General features: G+C 38.2%; 1 protein-coding gene across 3 annotated transcripts in view; it reads right to left on the bottom strand.

The window, feature by feature from the left end:
* Nucleotides 1-486: 486 nt before the first annotated feature.
* LOC106081253 (sodium-dependent serotonin transporter) overlaps nt 487-22275 on the bottom strand; it is a 44014-nt gene continuing 22225 nt past the window's right edge. For all 3 annotated transcript variants that reach the window (XM_013243093.2, XM_059369047.1, XM_013243092.2), the window contains exons 3-9: nt 20727-21003; nt 11809-12019; nt 11133-11406; nt 8075-8253; nt 5785-6079; nt 794-994; nt 487-733 (exon numbers count right to left, since the gene is read on the bottom strand). In XM_013243093.2, coding sequence (XP_013098547.1) covers nt 488-733; nt 794-994; nt 5785-6079; nt 8075-8253; nt 11133-11406; nt 11809-12019; nt 20727-21003 — 1683 coding nt within the window. In that variant the 3' untranslated portion in view covers nt 487. The remainder of the gene's footprint in view (nt 734-793; nt 995-5784; nt 6080-8074; nt 8254-11132; nt 11407-11808; nt 12020-20726; nt 21004-22275) is intronic.

The raw sequence follows: 22275 nt of genomic DNA on the forward strand, positions 1-22275 counted from the left end.
CTAAATGCCTATAATTACCGACACCATTGACCCTTGTTAGACTATCGCAGCTGCAATACGAGCCCCGATCTTCATTATCCTCAGCATCAGGGGCAAAGCAACTACTGTTGCCTGACTTATGAACTGCAGTTGCCATGGTCTTGGGGCTAAGTGGCTGGGTGTTATTAAAGCTAATATCATATGCTGGATACTGCAGCTCCTCCTTTTCATTCTTCTTTATTCTAGCCAGAAGTTGTTGATTGTAATGGAGTTGTTGATTATATTCATGGCTATAGTTTAGGTTATTCGCATAGTAAGTATAATAGTAGGAATTTAAATTATTTAGATTACCACTTAATTTGCTACAAAAATTTCCATTAAGTTTTGTTATTGTTGTTGGTGAATATTGCTGTTGTTGTTTTTGGTGCTGTTGTTGGTGACAACCATTGTTGTTGGCCTTAGCAAACTGACACTCACTTTTCTTTGATTTCATTGTCTGACCTCCATGTCACACATTGGTGCCCTGCTGACCAGGTAGGGCAGACGCAGAGTTTGTGGGTGCTTTAAATGATTCCTCATAGCGTTCCCGACAATTGCCCTTGGAGGCAAAGAAGAATTTATATATCATATACATAGGTATACACATGACAGAGGAACAGGTCACCGCCCAACCGACTTTTATGCTCCACTCAGGATATTTATATTCAGTGCCCAACATTTCTTCATAGCCCAAAAATGAGAAAATAAATATGGCCTAAAATAGATAAAGTGGGTTGAAATAAAATTTAACTCAAGAATTTTTGTAAACTTATACCAATAAAAACACCGGACTGATGTAAGTCCAACAGATTCGCCAAAACAATCCTGGTCTTTTGCCCAACATCATTTCCACATCGGCCGAAAAGCGATCAACGCCATAGAACCAAAAGACACCAGCCGCCTCAACAAACACTACAAATAGAATAGCCAAGCCGGGTCCATAGACATTCAGGAAATTCACCAAGAAGACACCACCCTGAAAATTAGAGACAAAATTTTTAAAATCTGAGTTAGGCAGAGTATTCTGTTCAGGTTTCGGAATTGTAGCGCAAAAAGTTTACCAAAATATCATAATTTTTTAAACGTAATTACATGAATTTTTTTGTACTAACTCCATCTTATAGTAGGATTAATTTGAGCGCGTTGCAGAGATGCGTTGAAAAATGCAACTCTGCAAAAAAAATTTCAAAAAGCATTTCGCAAAATATAAACAATTTTTAACTATGACGACCAAAAACACTACTTCACGTGTGGTAACACAGAATGACGGTCGCTTTCAAGCGTAAAAGTTGAAACTTGTTTAACTTTTCCACGTTGTCTTTGGTGGAATTTATGTGTACATAGTTGCATTTTTGCAACGCGACGCTCAAAACCAAAACTTAAGATGTTTGAACCAGTACTGCGGAGTCTAGCCCTCGACTTCGACCCGGGTCGGAGCTGGAGAGCAGTTCGGAGTTGAGTACATTAGCCCCCACTCCGAACCGCTCTTCGGCTCCGTCTTAATACTCCGACTTCGGCCACAAAAATTCGACTCTGCAGCCCTCGTTTGAATATGGCAGGATGCCTCGCAAATGTAGCCAGCATTAGTAAGGGGATAACCACCGCTGACACTTTTTCTGGTGTTCAAGTCTGGATTTGAACCCAGGCGTCCAGTGTCATAGGCGGACATGCTAAGCTCTGCGCCACGATGGCCTCCTTGTAACCACACTACAATATTTAAAAATAGAGATATTGAGCGGAACCTTTGCACAAATTCTGTTTGGTCCATAGGCGGGTTAAGTTCGAAGATGGGACAAGTCGGTCTATGTATTGAAAAAGGTCCAATAAAGACAGATCTACCGATTTAGGTACTTAAAAGCCGCAAGCAATAAGCCTGACTTCGCCCAAATTTGACACAATGAGTTGTGTTTATATCCCTAACATTTGTGCCCAGTATGATCTAGATTGGACCATATCTTATATAGCTCCCATATGACCGATCTCCCGACTTAGGATCTTAGGCCAATTGCCCGATTTCCCTGAAAATTGGCTCAATGAGTTGTGTTAAGATCATCGACATTCTTGTCGCGTATGCACAAATTCTGTTTTGTCCAAAGGCGACAAGTCGCACTATGTATTGAAAAAGGCCCAATATAGATAGATCTACCGACTTAAGGTCTAAGGTACATAAAAGCCGCAGGCTTTTGGCCCATAAATGTCACATTGCCCGATTTTCCTGAAATTTGGCTCAATGAGTTGTGTCAAGATCATCAACATTCTTGTCGCGTATGGTCTAGATAGGTTCATATTTGCAAAGGATATGCAAATGCAAATTTGTGCATGAACATTTCATTAAGGAGCAAGGGCATACTTATCACATATCGCAGTGCGACATCTCTTTCAAGGTCCAGCATTAGGAGTGGATAACCACCGCTTAAAATTATTTTCTGATGTTCTTGCCAGCATTCGAACCCAGGCGTTTAGCGTCATAGGCGGACTTGCTAACCTTTGCGCTACGGTGGCCACCCAATATACTTGGATATAGCTGCCATAAATACCGATCACCCGATTTAAGGTCTTGGGTCCAGGCCTGTTTTTACACGATTTCCAAGAAACTTTACACACCCTTCGACTTCCACGCCGAGTGTTTTTGAAATCGGACTCTCTTTGTGTGTAAACTTAACCGATCTTCCACGTAACCGATATTGTGGTTGAAAGACTTGCATCCATACGGGATTTAGCCATGTCCGACCGCCATTATGTCAGTCGAAAGCATGCTTTCTTTCGAAGGAGTAAAGCTCGGCGTTTGGAATGTTGAATATAAATGAATCGTATTGGTCCACGTATTGATATAGCTGCCTTATAAACCGATCTTGGATCGTGACTTCTTGAGCCTCTAGAGGGCACAGCTCATATCCGCTTTCGTTTTGTTTTGACTTCTAACCACTGTGACAAGTATGGTCCGAAACCTGATATAGCTGCCATATAAACCCATGTTCAGATTTGACATTTTGTGCCTCTAGAAGACGCAATGTCACCCGATTTGAATGAAATTTTGTGCATAAAGTTTTGCAATGGTACATAACCTGATATAGCTGCATTTAAACCGATCACCCGATTTGACTTCTTAAGTTCTAGTTCTGGGCGGAATTATTATCCGATTTGGCTTAAATTTAAAACGTGGTATTTTTTATACCCACCACAACACACCATTCGCACCTCATCGAAATATCCATTTCCGAACCTATAAAGTATATATATTCTCGATCAGCGTAAAAATCTAAGACGATCTAGCCACGTCCATCCGTCTGTCTGTTGAAATCACAGTTTTTAAAAATAGAGGTAATGAGCTGAAACTTTGCACAGATTCTTTTTTTTATCCATAAGCAGGTTCGTCTTTATCGGACTATATCTTGATGTAGTCCCCATATAGACCGATCCGCCGATTTAGGATCGTAGGCCCATAAAAACCACATTTATCATCCGATTTTGCTGAAATTTGAAACAGTGGGTTGTGTTTTGTGCCCTTGGGAAAACCAACGTTGAAAAATTTTTTCTGATGGTCTCAGAACCCAGGTTGAACCCAGGCGATCAGCTTCATAGGCGGACGTGCTAACCTCTGCGCTACGGTGGCCTCCCTTGCGCCCATAAAAGGCGCTTTTAGGCCCTTCGACAGCCCTCTTCAATTTGGCTTAGATCGCTCCAGATTTGGATATAGCTGTCATATAGACCGATCTCTCGATTTAAGGTTTTGGGGCCATAAAAGGCGCATTTATTGTCCGATGTCGCCGAAATTTGGCACAGTGAGTTGTGTTGGGCCCTTCGACATTATTCTTCAATTTGGCTCCGATCGATTCAGATTTGGATATAGCTGCCATATAGACCGATATCTCAATTTAAAGTCTTGGTTGATAAAAGGCGCATTTATAATCTGATTTCATTGACACTTGACACAGTGACTTATGTTAGACTTTTCGACATTCGCGTCGTATATGGTTCAGATCGGTTAATTTTTAGATAAAGCTATAAAAAAGATCAATATTTTGTTATACACAATTGAACAATTACTTGTACTTATTAGTATTTGGTCCATATCGGAACATATTTCGATATAGCTGCTATGGGGCATAAGGTATACATTTTTCACCGGATTTTGGCGAAAGGTGGTTTCCGTATATACCCGAGGTGGTGGGTATTCAAAGTTCGGCCCGGAAGAACTTAACGCCTTTTTACTTGTTTATGACTTCTAAAGTCACGAGAAGTTCAGTCCATTTCGATCCATAGCTTGATGTATCTCTTAAGTATTTGAAAAGTCATTCAAAGAATTAGTCAAACACGATCCATAAAATTCGGCCCGGCCCTGAACTTAGCACCCTTTTACTTGTTTTTATTTTTGTACCTTTATTTTATTGGCACCGCATTGCAATCATATCTCGGCAGGCATAAATAATTCTTAACAGGCTTTTAGCCACAATCAACTCTTAGGCTATCAATGGGATACTTCCACGAATGACCATCGGTTTGCAATGAATGAATTGGCCAACATCAAATTATAATTTCAAATGTAATCAAGTCAAGTGATAACAGGCATTAGTTATCCACAAGTGAATGTGGTGGAATAAGGGATAACGGTAAGATAGATGTATGTTGTGGTGATGAGTCGAGGAGAGAAGAGAAATATGGTAAGCAGTTCGCAAATATTCACATGAGCATGTGAGCACTCCCAAGGTCTGTAAAACTTAAGTGGAGCAATTCAAGGTTGAATGGAATAAATCACTTGTGACAGGTGGTAAAAGGAATTGTAAAACCCAGTGTTAAGTTATCTTGTTTATGGTGGAATGGGGCAAAGAATCGGAAATATAAACGAATTGTTGACCGGCATAATTAAGCTAAATGGCTGTATAATTTACTTAAGAAAATGTAATATGTATCTTAGGAAGCAGAATTCACTAATAGAAGGTTAAGTCACTTACTTAAACAAAAAGTGGATAGGCCCCATGAACATCATTAAGATTGTCAAAATCTGTCTATTGTGAATGTTAACAAATGTCAGTAAAATTTTTTTTCTCTTACAAAATTTAGCATATTGCACATCCGTGCATTATTTTTATGCCTTCCAACATGGGGGTCCATAACCTAATATAGCTGTCATATAAACCGATCTGGGATCTTGACTTCTTGAGCATCTAGAGGTCGCAATTCTTATCCGATTTGGTTGAAATTTTGTACAACGACTTCTCTAATGAACTTCAACATACGTGTCAATTATGGTCTGAATCGGTCCATAGCCTGATACAGCTCCCATATAAACCGATCTCCCTATTTTACTTCTTGAGCAATTTTTATTCGAATTGGCTGAAATTTTACACAACGACTTCTGCTATGGTCTCCAACATTCAGTTTAATTATGGTCCGATCGGACGATAACTTAATACAATAGCTCCAATATCATAGCAATTTTTTCCTTTTATCATATGTTTGCCTAAAAAGAGATACCGGGAAAAGAACTCCACAAATGCGATCCATGGTGGACATATATATAAGACATGGTGACAGTGTCGGTTTTTTGGTGGCCGGATCAATGCCTTTCTTTCTTGTCTGTTGCACATCTACGCAAAACAACTTTGACAAGCTTAATGACAAAAATTCAAAAAATTGTTAATCAGCTGATTGCTTTTCTTAACCTTGTTTAGTGCATCCTGTTACCTGCTATTGCATGCCCTCGAAGTTTGTTTTTTTTTCTCAAAAAAATATATATTGTGCTGTTTCTTTTTCACTTATACTTACGTAAGTCATTGTGGGCAATGCACATAAATATATTCCAGCCAAAAGTAACAATACAAATAATTCTCTCCTCCTGCCTATGGAACGAGGATATTCATCGCAAAGGGCGGTTATCATGGCCTCTAAACCGCCAAATGTTGAATCCAGACCCAAGGTTATTAACATCAAAAAGAAGATGATGGACCAAAAGACAGAACCGCTCATTGTCGCTATGGCTTCGGGATAAACAATGAACACCAAGCCAGGACCTTCAAGACCCACACGGTCTATGGTGGTCTTTTGTACATGAGCCATGTAACTGGAAAAATGGAAAAAAGACATTTTAAAACTAGAAAACTTTTTTTTTGTGGCTTAAAGAATTTGATTTAATTAAACATGCCGATCTGAAAAATTCTTATCTAGATTAACAGTTTTTGTTTAAAATTTATGTACGTGGACTGTAAACACTCATAGCAGGTATGCGGGGTAATGTAAGCCTAATATTTTGATTTTTTTTTTGTCAACCTGTTTTTTGTTTACATTCATTGTTTACTATTGTCTCAGGATTCTCTTATAGAAGATTGCGTCACTTGCAGAAAACCGAAAGTGGAAAGGCCTCATAATCATTAAGGATGTCAAATAAATAAATTGAAAATTGACAACCACATTGACGAGAACTGTCAAAAATTCAAAAAAGAATGTCAATAATTTATCGTTTACGTCTTTTCCATGGCTTAGCAGTTGAAGCGGGACTCACTAGATAAGTTTGCGAAAAGTGATCAGTCGGCATAATTTTTTTTTTGCATTTTTGACAGTACTTGCCATTAAGGATGTCAACTTGTTCTCTTTTGACATTTAATCATTATTTACACCGATTTGTGACATTCTTGATATTCTCAATGTTCATGTTTTTGCCACAAGGCGTAAACTTATATAACACAGACATGGAATAGAAGGCTGCGGCACTTGCAGAAAACCCAAAGTTGATAGTCCTCATGAACATTTATGGCCGAATTCACAAAACTTAATGAAGCTTTAAAAGAGTGTTATTTGACATTTCTATAAAGGAAATCTGTCTAATAAACCAATTTCAAAGCTACATTAAGTTTTGTAAATACCGATGTATTAATGTCAAAATGTGGCGATTAAAAATTTTATAAATAAGAGGAAACGTAAACAAAAAACAATGTAAACAAATGGAAAATTTATGATCTCAATGAAGGGAATTGTCAAAAAATTGGATGTGGGCTATTTATTTTCCGTAAACTTATTTAGTGAGTTCTTAAATTTCTCCTAAAGCAGGGTATTCTTTTTAGCTTTTCAAGCGGAATGCTTTCAAACTACATATAAAAAACGTCGGCGAAGCGTTGGATAAAAATAAGATAACTGTTTATAGTGAGAAAAATGGCAAAAAAATCAAAGTGGAAACACTTTTACACACCACATACGTATGTACATGTTTTTTTTTGGTTTCATTGGTTCGTTTTTCCTTTTTTATTTGCAAAAAAATCAATTTCATAGAGAAAACAATAATTGCACATCAATAACTCGTTTTGGGATGTAAACAAAAACACTTAATTGCTATTAAATTGCGCTCGGGGAACAATGAAAAATTTCCGCGACTATTCTGAAAACAGAATAGAATAAAAACCCTAACCTATTTATGACATTTTCTATCGGCAAACTATGACATGCATAATGTTCATGGGGTCTTTCCACTTTAAGGGACTGAAGTTCTATAAGTAAACCCAAGGCGGATTTAAAAAGGTATTAACAGCCGGCCAGGTTTGACGGTATTAAGACGACAGATTTTTGTCTGCATTCTCTTTTTTTGTTATCTTCTTTCTCGCATATTCTCTGCTCATGTACGCAAATGTATACACACACGCACACAAACTTCTTTGTGAGTTTTGGCAAAACGTCGATCAGCTTAATGACAACATGGCGGATTGCATCATATGATTTATGGTTGTTGAACAAATGAGACCACCTTTAATTGTTTCGCCATGAGTAAACCCTGGAAAAGCCACCAAAACCACTGAAATGTTTGCAGTTGTTTTTTACATTTGTTAAAAAAAAATCAGCTGATATCTATCAATTGGAGAACAAAAGGAGTGGGAATACGTTAGTGGTTTTGAAAATTTGGGCCGTAGCGGAAGCCCAAGAGGGAGAGGAGAACATCAGAAAAAATTTTCAACGTTGGTAATCCCCTCATTATCCCTAGAGGTTTTAATAATATGTTTAAAGAGTAGATTTTCTCTACCTTCTGTTAGTAAATCTCGTTGGTGTATTCTGTTACCTGAGGCTTACTTACCCTAATACTGAGAATATAACAAAACCTGCCAGGAAACTGGTTAAACAATTAATGCTGCTGGTAATCAAAGCATCTCGATAGCAATTATTTCGAAATTTATTATAGCTGGACAATGCTAGCAGAGTACCAAAACCGGGTCCCAGAGAAAAGAAAATTTGTGAGGCTGCATCTATCCAAACCTGTAGAAGAAAAAAAAATTATAGGAACGTACACACTTAAGGATACATTTTTAAAATCAAAGTTGTATTGTTATACCCACCACCATAGGATGGAGGTATACTTATCTAGTCATTCCGTTTGTAACACCTGGAAATATTGAACTGCGACCCCATAAAGAACTAGCTATGTCCGTCCGTCCGTTTGTCGAAATCACGATAGCGGCCGAAAGCGTAAAGCTATCAGCTTGAAATTTTGCACTAATGTTTCTTATTGATATTGGTCGTTGGATATTACAAATCGGCCATATCGGTTCAAATTTGAATATAGTCCCCATATAAAGCGATCCCCCGATTTGACTTCTTGAGCCCCTAGAAGCCTCGATTTTCATCCGATTTGGCTAAAATTTGGAACCAAGACTTGTGTTATGACTTCCAACATCCATGCTCAGTATGCCCCAAATCAGTCTATAAACAGATTTAGGCCCATATAAACCGATCCCCGGATTTGACTTTTTGAGCCTTGAAAGCCTCGGTTTCATCGGATTTGGATGCAATTTGGAACAAAGACTTGAATTATGATTTCAAATGTCCATGCCAAGTATGATCCGAATTGGTCTATAAACAGATATAGCCCCCAAATAAATCGATCTCCGGATTCGACTTCTTCAGCCTTAAGAAGCCTAAATTTTCATCCCACCCCTATGAATGCAGTGCAGTGCATTGCATTGGCGAAAGGAAATTAGGAATTGGAGGGGGGAAAGGATGTAATGTCTATTGACATTTGTCTTAAATCTCTGGATGTGGGTGGGAATAACATTAGCCGGAAGTTGATTTCACATAAGAACGGTTCGGGCGAAATAAGAATTCACTATAATGCATTGTGCCGTCCTCTGGCCAATCAACTACAAACGGGTGTGAGTTCCTGGAATGTCTAGTATCGCTGACAAACATCCTTACATCAGGAATAAGAAGACGAATATCAGACGAACACACACCATGAAAGTACCGATTGAACAGCACCAAACAACCCACATTGCGACGATGTTCAAGGGAGGCAATAGAGTTGCATACCCTACTGTCCGCAATCAACGCCATCGCTCTCCTCTGTACGCGGTCCAGTAGCCCCAGAAATGATTTTGAAGCTCCGGCCCATACATGTGAGCTGTACTCCATCTTCGGCCTTATGACAGTGATGTAGATGTTAAGATCAGACGGAATGAAGTAAGTCTTACACCGTTTAAGGAAGCCTAAACACTTGAAAGCTTCTTTCGACACTTCAAATACATGTTTAGCCCAACGGACATCACTTTGTATTTTCATGCCCAGAACATCAAGGGCTTCTGATTGCTCAACATCTATACCGTTAATAGACAAAGATGATCGCAATGGGCCAGCGAATCGTTTGCGTCTTCCGTGCATTAAAATCTACTCGATTCATTCGACCCCACTCATAAATGGACAGCAAATCCTGGCAGAACGTATCATCCATAACCCGCCTCTTGTCCTCAATCTCTCGAAGACTCGGCCTATGGTCGAATGAGTACGAATGACAGAGATTACTGTCACCCGCAAATAAGAAGATCAGATTCGATGTCTTGATAAAAATTTATTAAAGCCAAACGCTTGCAAATTCAGAATAAATTTATTCTTATTGATGAAGATCGGTTGGTATTGTAAATAGGGCAAATCGGTTCATGTTTAGATACAGCTCCCAAATAAACCGATCTCCCGATAATACTCTTTGAGCTTCTAGGGAGCGCATTTTATATCCGAATTGTCTGAAAATTTTAGGGGTAACTTCTCCTTTGACCTCCAACAGATACAACAAATATGGTCCGAATCGTTCTATAACCTGATATGTATCCCCAAAGACTTACAATATGTAAAGATACAGTATTTCAATTGTGCCTTTGGATGCCAGATGTCGTTAGTAAAAATTGGTTAATTTTTCAGTTTTATATTAGTTACAAGTAGTGGTCAATAGATGTCGGTGGTCAAAATGGACCCAACTTTTTTTAGGGATTTTTCTAAAATTGCATATTTAAGGTATAATTTTGCATCAGTTTGCCCCTAAACAAATGTATTTAGCGATTAAATGAATCATCAGATGCTCTGTGCTAATACATATATATAAAGTATGTTACAGTGGTCCTATGCCAATGAATACAATGCCATCTATGCGTTCAAAATTATCCCTAATAGACTTTTGCAAATGCCGTATCTTATTGCATCCTAGATCTTTGGTATCCCATATCAACCGATCTCTTGATTTTATTCCTTAACCTCCAGAGGGCGCAATTATTATCCGATTTGGCTGAAATTTTGCAAGTGATGTTTTGTTTTTGTTTGGTTGATCAGGGCGCCCTGGTAGCCGAATTGGTTGCGTGCTTGGATTACCAGTGAAGGGGTAGCGAATTCGATTCCCGCCAGAATCCTTGGTCTGCCGCTGCTGTGGTATCACTATGGACTTAAAATTGTCTAAGTGAGTGTGTAAAGGACTGCCACTCTTATCTAACCTAACTTTTGTTGCGACTTTCCACATGCATGTAGGTCTAGCGTGTACATGGGAACACAAATCTCCCGATTTGACTTCTAGAGCCTTCGTAAGATCCAATCATAATCCAATTTGGCTAAAACTTTGCTAAGCATGACTCAAAACAAATCTCCTAATTTGTCTTGATGACTTCTTACAGCCATCACAAACAAGTACAACCAGCTCCTATATAAACCGATCACTTTTTTTTAGAAAGTCAATCAATGAACTTGTCAAATGCGATCCATGATCCATGATCGAGGGTATAAAAGATTCGTCCCCTTTGAACTTAAAAATTCCACCATCTTTTTTTCCATACCCACCCAAAGCTGTTTGTGTATATTAGCCCTATTCTTGCCATACTTACCCTGGAGTTTTTCAATTTATGCCATTCCGGTGTTAAATAGTATTTAATACCCTCATCGGCGCCAGGCAATGAAACGCCACGTATCAGCAAGATGATGAGCACAACATAAGGTGCCAAAGCGGTAACCCAAACCACTTTGCCAGCGGAACGAACACCCTTCCACAAGGAGAAATAAACCAAAACAAATACACCGAAAACGCATAAAGCCAATGTAGGTTTAACTGGCCCCATTAAGTCCAGGCCATCTGATTTGTACTGTTCCAATACTTTGCGCCTATACAGGAACGAAGGAGAGAGAGAATTGGTGATGGGTGAGAATAAATCAAATAACAAATAAACATTTTATTATAAATAACAATGAGCACAAAAAGCAACAAGGACTTCTAAAGGAGCTTCACTTTCCTAGCATAACACCATTTCCCCTCTGATAGAAAACGTATGACCACATCTCAACCATGCAGATAAATACATTTTATATTGAGTGGCTAAGTGGTTACCTCTTCTTTAGTGTTTTTTGGTTTCGTTAGGTTTTTTTTTATATTTTCCAAATGCCACTTTTGTTTAGTCAATCAAATTGCCCCATAGAATATGGACAGACATTTTGATGGGCTACACTAGAATGATGTGTGAGTGGTTGGGGAAAGGAGCATGCCTCAAGTTGTTGCTGAATACTTACTCGAAAAACTCTTTGGCCGGTGTTGTTTGATTGGCGTTGAAGTTGGCATTTGTTACTGGCATACATGCCTCCGTATTCCATGGATTATCACACGACGTCCAAGGCAATTTGGATGTAAACGATGCAAACAGATAGTAAACAGCCCATCCAATAATTGTATTATAGTACATGCCCATATAAATGTCTATTAAGCAGATTGCATAGCCCACACCTGTTGAGGATGTGTTTTTTTTTTTATTTTTATACAATTTTTTGGGAGGAAAAAAAACCAGAAATCACATAAAGTTTTTCAATTAATATTTTGCAATATGAAGAAACTGAAAGAAAGGACAAATTGTATTAAAAGTTTTACGCCCAATAAATGCAATAAGGAAGAGAGGTGATGATAAGAATGATAAGCGAGAGTGGCAATGAAAATTCCAGATGTTCTTGAGTTCTACTTTAAATGGTTTATAAAAAAAATAATAATTTCCAATCAAAATTTCTAAGACCATTTTGCAATGTCCGTCCATCCGTCTGTCGAAAGAACGCTGACTTTCAAAGGAGTAAAGCTAGGTGCTTGAAATTTTGCACTAATACTTCCTATTAGTATAGGTCGGCTGGGATTATAAATAGGCCAAATCGGTCCATATTTGGATTTCTTGATCCTTCGGAGGGCCCAACTCCACATTGTCCAAATTGGTTCATAACCTGATATGCAAATTGCAATTTTGCCCATTAACATTCCACTAAGGAACAGGGGCAAACTTCTCACATATCAATGAGTGCAGTCCGATTCAAATTTAAGCTCAATGGTAAGGGGCCTCCTTCTTATAGCCGAGTCCGAACGGCGTGCCGCAGTGCGACACCTCTTTGGAGAGAAGTTTTATATGGCATAGTACCTCACAAATGTTGCCATCATTAGGAGGGGAAAACCAACGCCGAAAAATTTTTTCTGATGGTTTCGCCAGTATTCGAACTCAGCGTCGTAGCGGACATGCGAACCTCTGCGCTACGGAGGCCTCCTCATAACATGATATTGCTCCCATAACAACCGATCTCTCTATTTGATTTCTTGAGTCGCTAGAGGGCGCAATTCCTGTCCGATGTGGCTGAAATTTTGCATGTGGTGTGTTTTGATCCAAATTGGTTTATAACCTGATATAGCTCCCATATAAACCGATTTCCCGATTTGATTTCTTGAGATTCTAAAGGGTGCAATTCTTACACAATTTGACTAAAATTTTACACAATGATTTTTGCTGTGACCAATTTACATGCCAAGTGTTGACCGAATCGTTCTATTACCTGAAATAGCTTCCATAAAAATCTATGACTCGATTTGACGCCTTGAGTTCGAATCCTAGCAAAACCATCGGACAGAAAATTTTTAGCGGTGGTTTTCCCCTCCTGATGCTGGCAACATTTGTGAGGTACTATGCCATGTTAAACTGCTCTCCCAAGAGGTGTCGCACAGCGGCACGCCCTTCGGACTCGGCTCTAAGAGGAGCCCCCTTATTATTGAGCTTTAACTTGAATCGGACTGCACTCATTGATATGCGAGAAGTTTGCCCCTGTTCCTTAGTGGAATGTTCATTAGCAAAATTTTCAATTTGCATCTCACGAATAAATGCTTCAATGTTGTTTTCCAATGCGTCAATTCAAGCAGGCTTGTCTGTATAGACATGAGCTTGAACAAAGCCCCATAAAAAATAGTCAAAAGGCGTTAAATCCCAAGATCTAGGCGGCCAATTGACCGGTCCCGAACGTGGAATAAAATGTTCATCGAACTCGACTCTCAATAAGTCCATTGCTACGCGTGCTGTGTGGCATGTGGCACCGTCTTGTTGAAACAACATATCATACAATTAAATCTCTTGCATTTTGGAAAAAAAAAGTTGGTTATCATCTGACGGTAGCGCTCACCAAACTGTGACTTTTTCTGGATGCATTGGTAGCTCTTGCAATGTTTCTGGCTGATCTTCACACCAAAATCGAAAAATTCGCTGCTGAACAAGAAGAAGCGCGCGATGAACTTTCTTAGCACAGCACGCATTTTGATAATAAAATTCATTAATTTGCAAGCGTTGTTCATATGTAAGACGATTCATGGTGAAATTATAGACCAAACTCAAAATGTTTGGCAGTGAAACAAAACACGAAACGTGCGTGAGCTGTTTAAAGCAGTGTTGCCAAACAGATAATAGCTAATAAATAACCCTTTATTTGAAAAAGTCATTCAAAGAAAGGTGTTGGATATCTTCGGCCCGGCCTAAGTTAAAGTCTTTTAACTTGTTTTTTGTATATTCTTTCCCTAAAATTTTCGAATCAATTTTGTTTTTTAAAAAATTATAAAATGCTCGCATTTATTTAAATCCACTCAAGTACACTTGCAGTATTGAAGTGATGGTGTGTCGTTTTCTGCATCCTCCATCTTTCGAAGATTCAATAGTAAAAATATTAAAGTCATATAGTAGCATTTATGACTCTTATGCTACCGCTTTATTCTCGTTTTCTTTTTAGTTTTTTTTTTTTTGTATTTCTTGGACAGTAGTCAAGTAAATAACTTCACTTGGTAAATAACACAAGGATATTGAAGATGAGCAAACATATGAAATAAAATGCACTGGTATACTTCTTTGAGAGCTACATATGTGAAGGATATGTTCTGCTCATGCATAAATAATATACTCATCACCATCATCAGAGTCTGACATATTAATATTCGTATGACATCAAGGATGTCTTTAAATACTTAAAAGTAAACATATCCTTCTTGATGCTTGTATGCAAAAGTTAACTTGTTGATTATTGTCCCCCTTTTTCCTGTGTCGTCTTGTTGGTGCTGCCCGTATTGTCATCAATTATTAGATTTGTTTGTTTGCCTTTGTTGTTTATGAGTTTGTTCAATTTGTCATTGCCGTTTATGGAAATCATGTTTCTTATTCATAAAATGATAATTTAATTACTTTGTCCGTCTGTCTGTCTCATATTTGTTTGAATGTGTTTTGTCAAACAGTTCATTCATTCGTTATTCAAGCAAAAGACGACAATGTTGTCGTCGTTGGCAACGATGGCATATAACGGCATTGACAATGATCTTCTGTGCCTCTTTTTGTTTCTCAACTTTTGATTTACATTTCCCCTGTCAACATTGGTTGGTCGACTTGACAGTGAGTACAGGGCTTGTTAACGAAAATAACGGTATTAGAAGAAAAGGTGAGAACAAAATGAAAAATCTTAGAGAATGTAATAATGTGCCAACAATTTAGAAATATGTACAAAACAGGTTGCTAAAAACTAAAGATTTTTCCCATGATCGTGGGATTTTGGTAATTCTTTTCTAAACCACAGTATCTCAAACATAAATATGCAAGCATACACCTACTGTATGCTTAAAGCTCACACAGCTACATACACACCACTTGAAGTCAGGCATGCCCAAAGGCAAGCAACATGCCGGCTTTTCAACAATTATGAAATAACAAGTAAGCAACAAGTTTATCTTCACTTTGCCTAGATTTTTTGTGCAAATCTGATTATTTCATTTTGCAGCAGTAACAAACGACGACAGAACGAACAAATGAATGTATGAATGGTGGCGTATGATGGTAAATGGTCATGTCCTTTGTCAACGAAGAAATATAAAAAAAAAACACCAAGTCGGAGAGCAGTATCACAGCAATCATGCATGCATGCGTTGTGTATGGAAGTGACATATTTGGTGTAATCTTAAATCTATTTATCATTTCCCAACTGCTTGATGTCGAGGGGAAGGGAGCATTTTTCGTTAAATCAAATTTAATAGAAACAAAAAGTTTAATTTCAAGATAATTGAATATATTTGAATAGAATGTCAACTGGGCGCCGGATGAAAGGATGTGGTATTGGGATCCATATCAAGTGGCCTTGTTTTTTTTGCTTATTCAACAAAAATGAAATGCAATTTCTAAAACCTACACAATAGCAATTCTAACTTCTATGCACTATGCTTAGAAGATGTTTTATTGCGTTTACTGAATTTTAGAGTACAAACGTTTCTCAAATGAAAACGCTGTTTTTTTTAAACCTATTATAAAACCAGTAAGGAAAGGGAAAAGTCGGGTGGTGCCCTACACCACTGAGTCAACATTCATACTAGTTTCCATACATGAAACCTATGTTGAAATCTAGTCAGACTTTAATTTCGCATACCTATTGAAAATCTGAATAGAAAATTTTTTCCGATAGGACTTAAATGGTCGCTACCACAGACTTAAAGACCTTATTGGAGATATATCTAAATCTAGCCCTACTTTAATGCAATTTAGTACACGTACTAGGATGTTAAATAAAACATCTGACGCTAAATTTTATAAAAGTCGTACCAAAACTGCAGCCAAAAAGGTCATATCGGATGAAATATATATATGGAAGCTTCATCTAATCTGAACCGAATTTCGAATAAAATTTTTCACATGTATTAAGACGTCCAATAAAACCTTTCATGCAAAATTATGTAAAGATCGGACCAAAATTGTGGCTACTACAGCCTTAAAAGGCCACATCAGCCGAAAGATATATATGAAAGCTATATCTAAATCTGATCCGATTTCAATGGAATTTTGATTACGTATTGGATTGATTTTGTAAGGATCGGACCAAAATTGTGGCTTCTACAGCCTTAACAGCTCAAATCGGATGAAAGATATATATGAGAGCAATATCTAAATCTGATCCGATTCCGATGATATATTACGCACATATTGGGACGTTACAAAAAGCACTATATGCCAAATTTGGTAAATATCGGACCAAAGTTGTGGCTTCTTCAGCCGTAATAGGTCAAATCGGATGAAAGATATATATGGGAGCTATATCTAAATCTGAACCGATTTCTATGAAATTTTGCACACGTATTAGGACGTTACACGAAACATTTCGTGCTAAATTTTGTAAGGATCGGACCAAAATTATGGATACTAAAGCCTTTAAAGATCACATCGGATGAAAGATATATATAGGAGCTGTATCTAAATCTAACCCGATTTTGTTGAAATGTTCACACATATTGGTATCTTAAAAAAAAGCACTTAATGCCAAATTTGGTAAAGATCAGACCAAAATTATGGCTTCTACGGCTTTAAAAGGGCATATCGGATGAAAGATATATATGGGAGCTGTATCTTAATCTGGACCGATTTTTTTCAAAATCTATAGCATTCTTCCTTGGACCACGAAAAGGGAAATATGCAAAATTTCATGACAATCGGACAATAAATGCGATCTGTACCTTGATCACAAAAATACATGGACAGACAGACGGATTAGAATTACTTCCTACATTGAATCAGAAAGTGAATCTGGGTCGATCGGTATTCTTATCGATGGATCTAGCTCTTCTCCTTCTAAGCGTTTGCAAACAAATGCACAAATTTATAAAACCCTCTACTACAGTGGTGGTGTAATATTTTTATACCCACCACCATAGGATGGGGGTATACTACTCTAGTCATTCTGTTTATAACACCTCGAAATATTGATCTGCGACCCCATAAAGTATATATTGGGTTGGCCAAAAAGTAATTGCGGATTTTTCTAAAGCAAGCTAGAAGTAACAGCTGATAACTGACAGAAGAAAGAATGCAATTACAGAGTTACAAGCTGTGAAAAAATTTGTCAACGCCGACTATATGAAAAATCCACAATTACTTTTTGGGCAACCCAATATATTCTGGATCGTCGACATTCATATCCGTCCGCCCGTCTTTCGAAATCACGATAGCCATCGAACGCGTAAAGCTAGCCGCTTGAAATTCGACACAGACACTTCCTCTTGGTGTAGGTCGTTGGGGATTGCAAATGGCCCATATCGGTTCAGATTTGGGTATAGCCCCATATAAGTCAATCCCCGGTTGAACTTCTTGAGCCCCTGTAACCACAATTTTCATCCGATTTGGCTGACATTTAGAACAAAGACTTGTGTCATGACTTTCAACATCCATGCCAAGTATGATCCCAATCGGTCTATAAACAGATATAGACCCCATATAAACAGCTTCCCGGATTTGACTTCTTGAGCCCTTATAAGCCTAAATTTTCATCCGATTTGGTTGAAATTTGGAAGAAAAACTTGTGTTATGACTTCCAACATCCATGACAAGACCGATGCGAATCGGTCTATAAACAGATATAGCCCCCATATAAATCGATTCCCGGATTTGACTTCTTTAGCCCTAAGAAGACTACATTTTCAACTGATTTGAATGAAATTTGACCCAAAAATCTCTCTTATGACTTACAACATCCATGCCATGCCAGTCAAAATCGATCATTATAGTGATATAGGCCCCCCTAAGTCCCTATATGACTTCTTGAGACCAAAATAATTCAAATACAAACTCGGTCAATAAGGGTCAATTTTTTAAGGAATCCATGGCGGTGGGTACCTAAGATTCGGCCTGGCTGAACTTACAACGAGTTCTACCCCGATAGGTTCATAAATAGATATAGGCGCCTTCAAAAAGGATACCCCAATATGACTTCTTGTTTCAAAATAATTCCAATACAAACTGAATTAACAAGGGTTAATTTTTAGCAGAAAACATAGCGGTCGGTTCCTAAGATTCGGCCAGGCCGAACTTAGGACATCTTAGCAGTCTCACTTGTTGTTTTTTGTTATACCCTCCCCCATAGGAAGGGGGCATTCTAACTTCGACACTCCGTTTGTGACACATCGAAATATTGATCTGAGACCCAACAAAGTGTATTCTTGATCGTCCTGAAATTCTAAGTCCATTTAGTCATGTCCGTCCGTCGAAGGAGTGAAGGTATTTGAAGGTATTTGAATACTTTCACAAATACTTTCTACTAGAGAAGGTTGGCCCATGTTTTGATATAGCTTTCATTTAACCCAATCCCCCGATTTGACTTCTCCAGCCTCTAGAGGGCGCATATCTTATCCGACTTGGGTAAACTTTTGCGCGTGGTGTTTTGTAATGACTTCGAAGGACAACGAATGATAGATGGTCACAAAGAGTGGCTGTGAGCATTCCAAAACTATGTGGCCTAATCTAGACTTGAAGGGGTCTACAGCATCCGTCACTATCTAATCGGAAAACATGCTGACAGACTGAAGGTTGCCAGCAACGTCTTTTGTAGAAGCTGTGAGAACATCGAAGAAGAAGAGACTATAGGTTCTCATTTCATTGAGAACCCGTCTGATTTGGCGGATGTGAACATTCGCAAGTTTTTAGGCTTTTTAAAGCGATCTGGATGGTTCAACGGTAGGAACTAGAAGGCATCTTCCTTCTTCTGTTCCTGTGGTATTACAATGGACGAAAACGTCAAAGTGAGTCTGATGGCAGACTGTCACTTAAACCTAACCCAACTTTTGTTATGACTTTCAACAACTGTGCCAGATATGGTCCAAATTGGTACATAACCTGATATAGCTACCATATAAACCGATCTCCCGATTTAACTTCCTAAATCTCTAGAGGGCGCAATTCTTATCTGACTTGGCTGAAATTGTGCACATGACGTTTTGTTACGAGTTCCAACCACTGTGCCAGATATGGTGAAAATTAGTCCATAGCCTGATATAGCTGCCATATAAACCGGTCTCTCGATTTTATAGTGGGCTTAACGGCGAAAAATATCGGAAATTGGTTCCAAGTCCAAAACTTTTTATTTGTTGATGTGAGCGGTGCAAAATAATCTAGACATTTGTTAAAGGCACATAGACTTTCAGGAGAATTGTTGTTGTTGGTCTATATCTTCAACACAGGGTTTCAAAGTTGACTGCTTTGCACTTCTCCAACTATCATGGGGCTATAAATTTTAATCTACTGAACTGATTTGCTTTAAAGGATTTTAACGAGACCTAAAGAAAACATACTTCTAAGCCATCGTTCACAATGCCACTGTGTATGGGGCTTTGGACAAAGTCTGGCTTCTGGATCAATGAAAACATTTTTGTTTTACATTGATATTCACATTTTCACATCCCAACCTCTAAACTTTTGAAAGATTCTGCATCATCAGAGCTGAGTTGAAGTCTTACAAATTGCTTTAAAAGTTTTGCGTTTAAATTATGCGTATTTTTAACAAAATAGCTCTAGTTTGAAAATGCAAAAAAAAACTGTATAAACTACTTTACTACCTAAATTGTTTACCTAGACCACTCGGGCATGCCTAAAACGACAATTCCTTTTTTTTTGCAATTTTAACTTGACTTTCAAATACTACTTCTTAATGTGTGTTTGTATGTATTTGTTTAACTCAAGTGGGTACCAACAAACTAAGGAAAAGAGAAAATTCTTTAACTTTTCTACTTAAATCAAAATAAAGGATAGACAAAGCGTAAGGCCAGAGAGCAAATAGTAACAACTTATACTCTCTCATACACGCACATACATCAAATGCAATGGGAAAAAATGAAACTGCTAGAGTCAACATTTTTTGTGTTTCCCACAAAGTAAGTGGGGAGGGACTGAGGCAAAAGACAAAAGGCCGACAAATGTGCCGCAACATTTAACAAAAGGTAGTAAGCAGAGGTACATAACAACTGAACGTTTGACAAGACAACTTAGGTGCTGGCACCAAGTAAATGCTGCCTCGAGCACTAAGGTATCTTATTAGCATCATAAGCTATAAATCAGGTGGAATGATGGTAGTCAATGAAAGCCAAGCCACCAATCAATGGATAACATAAGGCAGATGAATGTGGAGCAAGAAAAAAAGTCACTAGGCCTTTGATTAAAAATCAATGCCATAAAGGTTAGCAGTTTCTCCTCCTCCTCCATATCAAGGATCTCATGGGCAAATAATAAACAACAGTTGCTTGCTGCTATTATTCATTACTCACATACGCCTCTCTTACCTTAAACAGCTTTCCTTAGCCCATCTCTCGTTTTGAATTTAATTTTAAACTTGTTTTTTCCCACTTGCTTACTTACCTTTTAAAGCTGGGCATATTCTCTTCCAAATGCTTAAGCATCCGCAACGATGAAACTGTCCCAATGCCAATTCCATATAGAAGAGAGGTAATCCACCAAATATCAACATTATGCAATAAGGTATCAGAAAAGCTCCACCACCATTCTGATAACAGATGTAGGGAAATCGCCACACATTGCCCAAATCGACGGCAAAACCAATAACGGCCAATAAAAATTCGGCTTTTTGACCCCATGTTTCGCGTCGTCTTTCTGTTACCGACACAACTAAGACACGCTGTAAAAAGAAAGAAAAAAAAAATTACGGAACAAATGAGATATTAAAGTACATAGTAACATTTTTTTCTTTGTTTAAATTAAATTAAACCGGAAAAGGAAATTGAAAGAAGTTTGTTCTTTACAACTACATAGGAAAAAATCGATGGCAAGAAAAGAAGAAAATTTTCAATATTTTTGATAAGGCAACATCTTTTCTGTTGAAAAAAGTAGAACAAATAGTGTTCGAACATAGCGAAACAAAGATTTAGACCACTTTGTAAGAAGGCCATGAAAAGAAAATGATTGATTAGACTATTTTTGTTTGCCAAGACAACGGAGAGAATTCTGAGGCTCTTGCAGAGAAAGCATTTTTTATAGAGTACAGCGGAGTTCATAGAGAAACTGGAACTTAGGAACAATGAGTTTGAAGGCCACCGTAGCGCAGAGGTTAGCATGTCCGCCTATGACGCTGAACTCCTGGGTTCGAATCCTGGCAAGACCATCAGAAAAAATTTTCTGCGGTGGTTTTCCCCTCCTTATGCTGGCATCATTTGTGAGGTACTATGCCATGTAAAACTTCTCTCCAAAGAGGTGTAGCACTACGGCACGCCATTCGGACTCGGCTGTAGAAAGGAGGCCCCTTATCACTGAGCTTAAAACTTGAATCGGACTGCACTCATTGATATGTGAGAAGTTTGCCCCTGTTCCTTATTGGAATGTTCATGGGCAAAATTTGCAATTTGCAAAGGAAGCCCCAGAGACGGAGTTATCTAACTATGGATTTACGGAACTCTGCACTGAAAAAATGTTTGTCCGTATTGGTCTTTTAACAGTTATAGCTCCCATGTAAACGGATACCCGGATTTGTCTTCTTGAGACCTTAGAAGCCTCAATTTGCATTCGATTTAGCTGAAATTTGGAATAAAGACTTGAGTAATGTCTTCTAACATGCATGCCAAGAATGTTCCGCATCGGTCTATAAACAGATATAGCCTCCATATAAACCGATCATCCGATTTGACTTCTTGAGCTCTTAAAAGCCTCAATTTTCACCCGCTTCGGCTGAAATTTGGAAAAAAGACTTGGGTTATGACTTCCAACACCCATTTCAAGTAAGATCCAAATCGGTCTATAAACAGATATAGCCTCCATATAAACCGATCCCTGGATTTGATTTTTTGAGCCTTTAGAAGCCCGAATTTCCACTTGAATTGGCTGAAATTCGGAACAAAGACTTGAGTTATGACTTCCAACATCCATGCCAAGTAGGGTCCGAATCGGTTTACAAACA

Source organism: Stomoxys calcitrans, chromosome 5, assembly GCF_963082655.1.
Source record: "Stomoxys calcitrans chromosome 5, idStoCalc2.1, whole genome shotgun sequence".
Lineage (NCBI taxonomy): Eukaryota > Metazoa > Arthropoda > Insecta > Diptera > Muscidae > Stomoxys > Stomoxys calcitrans.